Source organism: Metopolophium dirhodum, chromosome 1 (assembly GCF_019925205.1).
Source record: "Metopolophium dirhodum isolate CAU chromosome 1, ASM1992520v1, whole genome shotgun sequence".
Lineage (NCBI taxonomy): Eukaryota > Metazoa > Arthropoda > Insecta > Hemiptera > Aphididae > Metopolophium > Metopolophium dirhodum.
This window is the reverse complement of record NC_083560.1, coordinates 112,401,238-112,410,739: the sequence shown is the minus strand read 5'-3', so window position 1 is coordinate 112,410,739 and position 9,502 is coordinate 112,401,238. Positions and strand designations below refer to the sequence as shown.

Here is a 9,502-nt window from a genome sequence, read left to right as displayed (position 1 = left end):
CACGAGTAATATTTTTAAATTACATCTAAATAACTAAAATCGTTATTCTTAGTTTTAATATGTAATTTCATCGAAATTTGAATTTGAAATGTCTCTAAAAAATAACTGTGTTTTTATGTCTTTTATATATTACATTTGGTTTTAGCATGAACTATTATTAGAATCTTTGTTTTAAAGTTTCAATACTTAGCTATAAAAATTGAATATTTTATATTTTTTTAATTGGGTACAATAATGGTTATTGTCAAAATTTGAAGTTTAAATACTTATAAAAAAAATTGTGCTTATGCATTAGCATTTTTAATGTTTTTCTATTGATATTGTAACAATATATCAGGAATCTTGTATTAAATTTTCAAGCTTTTTAACCCAACGAATAAAATTTTATGGACATAATATTATATAGAAAAAAAACTAAAGAAATTGAAAACTGAAGATGTCCGTAAACAGCTCAAAACAAGTTAGAATATTTTGAAAATGTATAGTGTATAGAAAATGATAATATAAACATTGAGTGAAAATGTCATGTATCTGTAATCTACGGTAAAACAAAGAGTTACACCAAAAAACAAAATCAATTTTGCGTAGAAATTTTCATTTTTCCTTAAATTTTATTTTGTTTTTTCCTGCGCTGTTTAAAACTATTGGAAATTTTCAATTTCAACCCCTTGATTTATACCAACTATAGATTTACTTTTCATCGATCAAGATACTGTTGAAGAAAATCTAAACAGTTTTACTGCCCTAAGCCCCAGTGGCGCCAAACACGAGTATCAACTGAGAAAAATTCTCCAGAACTATTTGTGAGTGGGCTAGGTGGGTGGGCGGTGATAATAAGTCATCAGTTATTACTTATTAGTGGTAATTAATACTTAAAGGCAGTATATAGTGATTTTAATGCACTATTTGAGAGTTGCTAAACTTTTTTTAAGTAGGTAGGTCTAACACCAGTATTTTTTCCCCATATCATGAAATTAATATGGATCAGCGCCACTGCTTAGCCCCCAACGGTGATGACAGACACAAAAATTAAAAACTAAAAATACATACATCAAATATTAAATAGTATTTCTATGACAAATAATTATGTATGCTACTAGATAGCGCTCATGTCGCTTTAGCAAATTCCGGATATTTACGGTCCGTGATATTTCAGAGCACGTATTTTTGCTTTCCGGGATTTTACGGTCCGGTAATTTAAAGTCCGGGACATTACAGTTCGTGATATTATGGTTCAATATTTTTGAATTCCGTAAATTTACGGTCCGTATATTTACTATCCGCGGGATTTTTTTTTCCGGATTTTTACGGTTCGTGACATTACGGAAAAATTCCGGATTTTTACGGTCCGCCTTATTATTTTCCGAACATTTACGTTGCCCCTTTCTGGACTATACATGTTTTTCATCCTCAACAAAACCTTATAAAAGAACTATATTATTGTATTAGAAGGATAAGACAGGATTAAATTCCCAACATATTTACTCAATTATGTGTAGATGTAGATTAAATATGTGCTAACGTCTATAAATAAATGTTTAACACTAAATGAAAAAATTAAACTAATTGAGTCAAGTAAAATGATAAACTAACAGTAAAACAAATTTGTGAACTTTACTTTTCAAATGTGGAAAAATGAAAAAAATGAAATAAAAGAACAATGGATGAATGGTATGCAATAAGCTTAACTATAAAAATACAGAACTCAAAATTTTAGATATGTACGTATAATTTTCATTTTAGGAAATGGGCGAATGAAAAGAAAATCAAAATCCAACGCTAATGAAGAAATTAATAATTTGACTTGGGAGTGGTTTGCAAGTGCTATAGCAAAAAATATACCTATTTTTGGACCAATTATACAGACTAAAGCACGCCAAATTGCTGAACAAATGTCAATCACCGAATTTAAAGCATCAAATACCTGGTTGGAAAGTTTTAAAAATAGACATAAAATTGTTTATCATCAAATTTGCGGTGAGTCAAATAGTGTCGATGTTAAAAATGTTGATGAATGGAAGGTGAAATTAAAACTAAATATTGAAGGATATGAACCTAAAAATATTTATAATAGTGATGAGACGGGTTTAATCTTTCGCGCATTACCAAGCAAAACACTATCAGTGAAAAGTGAAGAGTGTAAAGGTAGGTAGTAAGCTTTCCAAAGAACGTTTAACGGTATTTTTATGTGCTAACATGGAAGGAGAATTTGAAAAACCTCTAGTTATAGGCAAATCACAAAAACCCAGATGCTTCAAAAAATTTCCCATAATTTGGCGAGCTAATAATAAAGCATGGATGACTGGAAGTATAATGGAAGATTGGTTCAACATTCAACAATAAAATAAAAAAAACAAAATCGAAAAGTTATTATTTATTAGTATTTTTTTCTATGGATGTCAATAAAACTTTATTTGTTGGGTAAAAAAGCTTGAAAATGTAATACAAGGCTCCTACTATTTGTTACAATGATTTTTGAAAAATATTAAAAATCTTTAGTCACAGTTTTTATTTTTAAGCATTTAAAGTTCAAATCTTGACAAAATACGGAAAAATCACGAAAATTAACAAATTATTTTGAGTTGAGAATTCATAAAAATTTTCCTTTTTAAATCTAAGATTTAAAAATATAATACAAGATTATCCATAAGTTCCTCTACTTTTATCAAAAAAAAAAAAATGTACCAGAAAGTCAATTTAAATTTTTACGAGCGTTTGAAATTCATATTTTTACAACATTTGATATTCACTCGATTTCTCATGTAACGATTTTCTTATTTTGTTGTAATTAAAAAACGTATGACTGTAGATACTTGAAAATGTCACTGAATGTTTATATTCGCATTTTCTATGTAAATATTACAATTTGTTTTTATTTAATTATCTACCTAAATAGTTTTTAATAATTAATTTCAGTGATTTAACATCGAATATTATTAAGATTTTGTGAAGAATAAAGAAGAAAATGTAAGACAAAGGCATTAACAACTAACAGTAGTAATAAGATATTACTTGAGTTCAAAAGTTTAAAATATTTTAATTCTACGCAGGTGCGGCTCTAAGGGTGGGGGGGACCTGGGCACTGAGGCCATGCCCCCCCATACTTTAAAAAATGTTTAATTTATTAATACATATTAAATTTGATATTTCTCCTTTTGAGCTATACTAGATTATTGAATTAGATATCTTACAATTTTAATTTGCCTGAAAAAAACATATTATGATATTAATATGTGATGTGTATCATGTAGGAACTTATCCCAAGACCCTAGACCGTGTACTAGTTGGTAATTTGTGAAAAATACCATTATTGGTCAATAAGACATAACATTGTAATTTGTAACATGTTAAATATTATTTGTCGATGGACGGTTTACGTATATATATATATCGACGTATTGTGACGATGGCATATAGCATAACAACATTGCGATAAGACACGAAAAATCACGAGTATTCTAAAAATAATATTTTATAGGCCAACAGACAACAGTGGATTTAACCACGTTCAACATACGTCGTACGAAAAGCATAGGCGTGCGCACGGGGGCAGCAGAGGTTATGCTAGAGCAAATGCTGCCCCTGGACTTTATTTGGGGCTACCGGGGCCGGATAATATTAAATAATGGGCCTCAGTAAAATTATATTTCCACAAATGATTTTTTTTTTTTGGTCAAGTATAGATATGAATATTTTATGATTATAGAATTTATCAGTATACAACTAATAGACCTGTCCACTATAAAAAGAAATAGCCATGGTTTTTAATCGTAAATATTATTATCATTTATGGTCAACAAATCTAAAAATAAACTGGGTTTTTAACGTTATCGTAATATCGTACACTAATATGCGTATGCCATGTCAATGCTGGCGGCTGGCCCGCCACAACATTAATGATAGACGATATTAAATAGCGATTAGCAATCACGTAATTGGACTATTGGAGTTGCACTCGCACATCTTAATATTTTTCGACGTGCGACGCGCGACGTGCTCAATGCTTAATATCTACATTATTATAAGACTATAATTATAGTAGTAAGTTGTAACATTACTGTTGTGTCATGTCCGGTAAACGAAAGGGCGGAGCTGAAAAAGCCCGTGAAAAGAAAAGATTGTTGCTTTTGAATGCGAGCGATAAATGTTATAAGTTAAAGGACATGTTTTCAAAAAATTCAAAACTTTCAAATACGCCAAGTACATTGAAATCTGACATCAATGCTGTTGGGCAATCCAATGATAGAATCGGTAAGTTTTATCCACTGACTTATTAAAATTATAGGTCAATAGTTTTATTATAAGTATTTAACTCTATCATAGTATAATTAAATATTTTTATTTATTTATATTTTATGGTTTTAGTTTTAAACGAAATAAAAGATCTTATTACAGTCGAAAAAATCTATTCAAGTTTATCAAATGATATGTTTGGTAAGTTATGGATATAATTTTAACAAATTAATAATTATTAATTAAGTAGGTAAGCTTTATAAAATGGTCTTAAATAGTTAAATTCATACCTAATCAGATTGTTGTTAAATTTAATAAAATGTTAATTAAGTACTTCTTCCATCTCCTTACATTACGGTAATTAAATAATTTTTCAATTTTAGATGATAAATGTAATGTTGAACCTGATGAAGCCAATGCAATAGTTGATACATCACTGAAAACTATGTCCAATGTAACAAATCTTATTATGGCAGATAAAATTGATTCAAGTGTATCCAATGATAGTATTGGTAAGTTATTAAAATAATAAATATTAACAAATTATTAATTAAGTAATTATTAAAAAATAGTCTTGATCAAATAATTGTTAAATTTAATTTCTAAAATGTGACAACAGCACTTACATTGTTAGGTAGTATGTACTATATGTACCTCCTATACTTAACTTTTAAATGTAAAAAGTAAAATCAATTTTTATTCTATGTTTAGAAATTTAGAAATTACTGCATTTTATTATTTTCATTAGATATAATTGATAAAATTAACGAAAATGGCATTAAATTATTTCATATAAAATAATTTATCCTTTTTTTATATTATTTACATTATTATAAACTATTATGCAATAATAACCTGATTATGTATTTTAGTACCCGTACATAATAATGATCCGATAAACCAACTTCCAGTGAATCGCCTTGAACTCAGAGATCGAATATCAGCTGGTCCATACCACCCAAACATGGAATCTTATCCAAAAACAATGCAAGGAGCATCAGAAAGATCATTTCAAAAATCCTGGTTTGAAAAATATGTATGGTTAGAATATAGTCCATCTAAAGACCTAGCATTTTGTTTTCCATGTAGGATCTTTAAGGGTAATAATTTAAACAGCAGTCAATTAGATGATGCATTTTCTAAAACTGGTTTCTATAGTTGGTATAGAGGTATTAATCGTTTTAATAAACATCAAATGACTAAATCCCATATTTTTAGTACCCGAGCAATGGCTGATTACTTAAATACTACTTCTATTGATCAACAAATAGATATAAGTAGAAAAGAATATATTTCCAAATGTGAAAGTGATCGTTTGCACAATAGAGAAATTATGAAGCGTTTGATAGATATAACTTTGTGTCTTGTTAAAGGAGGAAGGCCTTTTAGAGGTCATGATGAAGGAGAAAAAAGTAATCAAAAAGGTTTATTCAAAGAAATAGTTAATACTTTTGCTAAATATGAAATAGTTTTGAAAGAACACTTTGAAAATAGCCCAAGAAATGCAAAATATACCAGTAATAGAATCCAAAACGACCTAATTAGTTCCATACATAATGTTCTTATTAAAAAAGTAAAAGCAGATTTACAAAATGTATATGTTTCAATCTTAGCCGATGAAACTAGTGATGTTGGTCATCATGAGCAACTTTCAATCGTTATACGATATTTTGATGATCAAATGAATAGACCTGTTGAAACTTTTCTTGATTTAGTACGGTTAGTTTCTGTTAATGCTGAATCTATATTCACAGCTATAAGTAATATTATACATTCCAAATTTGGTATAGGTTGGTCATCAATAATTGCTGTGTGTTTTGATGGGGCCTCTACAATGTCTAGTAATATAGGTGGGGTACAAAGGAAATTCAATGAGATGAATGCAAACATTTTGTACGTGCATTGCTATGCATACTGCTTAAATTTGTCATTAATTGATTCAATCACAAGTAATACAAGTAACAAAAATCAAGTAGTATTTAACTTTTTAGGATCTGTTCAATTTTTATACTCTTTCATTGAAGGCAGCCCTACTCGACATGCTATTTTTGAAAATATAGCTAAAGAACATAGGTCTAATCTTCAAACGTTAAAGTCATGCTCAACAACAAGGTGGGCATGTCGCTCAGAGGCAGTAAATGCTATTAAACATAACTATAGAGCATTATTAAAAGCGTTGGACGGAATAACAAAAAAGAGTTTGCTGCCAGATGTAAAAATGAAAGGCTTAGGACTTAAAAGTCAAATCAAATCATTCAATTTTATTTTTTGTATGAATATGATGCAACCTATTTTACAACTAGTTTTAAAAGTGAGTTCTTCATTACAAACTCCAAAGTTAGTTCAGTTGTGATCTTTTGTCTGTCTAGTGCGGTTGTGTTACGATTAATATAGTTGTCCTCGCTCTCTTATCTATAATGCCGTGTAACGTCTGTAAATCGAACGTTTCACCAACAAAAAAAATCACGTGTTCTTTTTGTGGAAAATTCTTTCATCAAAACTGTTTGTTTAATTACAATAAAAACAAAAATGACCCACTAAACTGGATATGTGATGAATGTGAACAAGATATAATTATTAAAAAAAATGTTACCTCAAGGAAGAACCGTCAAGAAAATGAAAAAATTATTGACATCAACAATGTTAATAATATAACTTCGGTTGATATTAATGAAATAAAAACATCGATCAGTAAGATTTTAAATAAATTAAATAATCTAACAACATCCTACAACGCAATTGAAAAATCTATGTCCTTTTTATCTGATAAAGTGGATGAGTATAATTTAAAATTACAGAGCATAATCAAAAAAGTGAATGATAATGAAACTAGACTAAATACTTATGATACTAAAATTGCTAAATTTCAACGAGAAATTGATATTTTAAAAGGTAATATTAATATTACAGAACAAACAAAACTTGCTAACAACCTAGATATAACTGGTGTACCCAAAACGACCAATGGAAATTTAAAGGCTGTAATTTCGTCTTTAGCTAAAATTGTTAAAGTTGAAGTAAAAGAAGAACACATAAATAAAATTTACCGTTTAAAACATAAAGATGAAAATAATAGTCGTGTTATCGTTGAATTTAACAATAAAGAAGTGAAGAATAATTTATTATCCGCCATCAAATCCAGAGGTAAGACGAAAATTCCTATCCTAGCAAAAGAAATACATAATAGTTTTCCTGAAAATCACATTTATGTGAATGAACAATTATCTGCTGTGAATAGAAAAATTTATTGGCTTGCAAAACAAATATCTAAAAAATACAAGTATGATTATGTCTGGGCAAACGGAAGTGGAGTCTTTATGAAAAAAGCGGAAGGTATGTATGGTACGCGTATTACTAATCTGTCTCAATTAATGGCAATTGATAACGAAAAATCATTTGATCAACTATGGAATGATAATTAAGCCTCATCGTTAGTCAAAAACTTAATCAATTTTAGTATTTTAGTTTATTTTTATGAAAAATATGAATAATACCGATATCAATTTTTTACTTAACAATATTATGGATATTAACAATGTTAAAACTATATCAGTTAATTATATTGACGATATAAAATTTAATAAAAACTGTATTAGTGTATTTTCGATGAACATTAGTAGCCTTAAAGCACATATTAATGAACTAATAACATACCTAAGTTCCATAAACAACAGATTTGATATAATAGTTTTAAGTGAGACATGGATGAAAGACGAGTGTGATATAAAAATTAATGGATACCAAGTGTTTCATTCTTTAGGATTAATAAATAAATCGGATGGGGTTTCCGTACTTATTAGTGATGACTGTACATTTGACAACATTTCTACTCAAATTGTTGATAACTGCAGTTCAATACAATTATCAGTAAATAAAGGTGGGTTTCAGTATATAGTTACAGGTATATTATATCGGTCACAATGTTATAATACTAAACAGTTTATTACCTCATTAGATGACTATCTTTCAGATAATGATTTTAAAAGTAATCATATAATCTGTGGTGATATTAACATCAATTTGTTTTCCAATTCATTCGAATCTAATGCATATCTTAATACAATGGCCAAGTTTGGATTTACCTCTGCAATTAATGATTTCACTAGAGTTAATGGTAATTCTAAAACATGTATTGACCATATTTTTGTAAAACAATCTAAGACTATAGCTGATCACGCTATCATAAATGGTAGTACATTTACTGCATATATCCTTAAATGTAATATAACTGATCACTTTAGCACTATTATTATTAACGAGATACCGCCTCTCATCGATAGAAACAATAGTATTAATTATACTGAACGGATCCTTATTAACTTTGACCATCTTAATATGCTAATTAGTACCGAGAATTGGGATTGGCTAAATCATTATAATTGTGTAGATAATATGCTTGAAAAATTTAATCAGGTGCTAAATTCGTTTATTAATTCATCCTCAACCAATATTAAGCATTGTAAATCTAAAAATAAAAAAATTAAACAGTGGATTACTAAAGGGTTAATTACGTCAATAAGAAATCGAGAAAAATTATATAAGAAATTACTCAAACAACCATTCAATACGTTACTTAAATGTAAATACGTTAAATATAGGAACATATTAAATAATACAATTAAGCTAGCCAGGAACCTTTACTATCAAAATCTTATAAATCTTGCGGGCTCAGATTCTAAAAAAATATGGAATTTAATTAAAGATGTATCATACACTAATAAATCAAAAAAATCGAATGTTAGCAATCTAAGAAATAACGATGGTGAAAAAATAACTGGAAAGCAAAACATAGCACACGAGTTTAATGGTTTCTTCTCTAAAGTCGGCAGCGTAATTTCAAATAATATTAAGATTAGCAATTTCCAACCTATAAGTTTTGATACACTAAACAAAAACTGTTATATTTCTGAAACTATATTTTTAAAACCAATTGAAACACTTGAAGTCCTTAACCTATTAAATAGTATTAAAAGTTTCAATTCCTTTTCTAAAAACTCGATATCTAATTATATTCTTAAAAAAACGTCAAATGCTATAGCTGTACCCTTATCTATAATATTTAATAGCTTTATTTCTAATGAGAAATTCCCTATATCATTTAAAGAATCTATAGTTATACCTATTTACAAAAATGGCGATAAAAGTAAATGTTCGAATTACAGGCCTATATCGCTCACTTTAACTCTGTCTAAATTATTTGAAAAGTGCCTTAAAAGTAGGTTATTAGACTTTTTAAACAAACATAATTTTTTTCACAATAATCAATTTG

General features: G+C 28.2%; 2 protein-coding genes across 2 annotated transcripts; both read left to right on the top strand.

Moving 5' to 3' along the window:
* Positions 1–1,625: 1,625 nt before the first annotated feature.
* Positions 1,626–2,343, top strand: LOC132950986 (tigger transposable element-derived protein 4-like). The gene is made up of 3 exons (XM_061022636.1): positions 1,626–1,671; positions 1,744–1,977; positions 2,204–2,343. Exons 1-3 carry the CDS (start codon positions 1,626–1,628, stop codon positions 2,341–2,343), a joined length of 420 nt encoding a protein of 139 aa, XP_060878619.1.
* Positions 2,344–4,163: 1,820 nt separating this feature from the next.
* On the top strand, positions 4,164–6,586 carry LOC132950978 (zinc finger MYM-type protein 1-like). Its single transcript, XM_061022627.1, has 3 exons — positions 4,164–4,251; positions 4,617–4,745; positions 5,106–6,586. The coding sequence occupies exons 1-3, from the start codon at positions 4,164–4,166 to the stop codon at positions 6,584–6,586; spliced, it is 1,698 nt and encodes a 565-aa protein (XP_060878610.1).
* Positions 6,587–9,502: the final 2,916 nt, after the last annotated feature.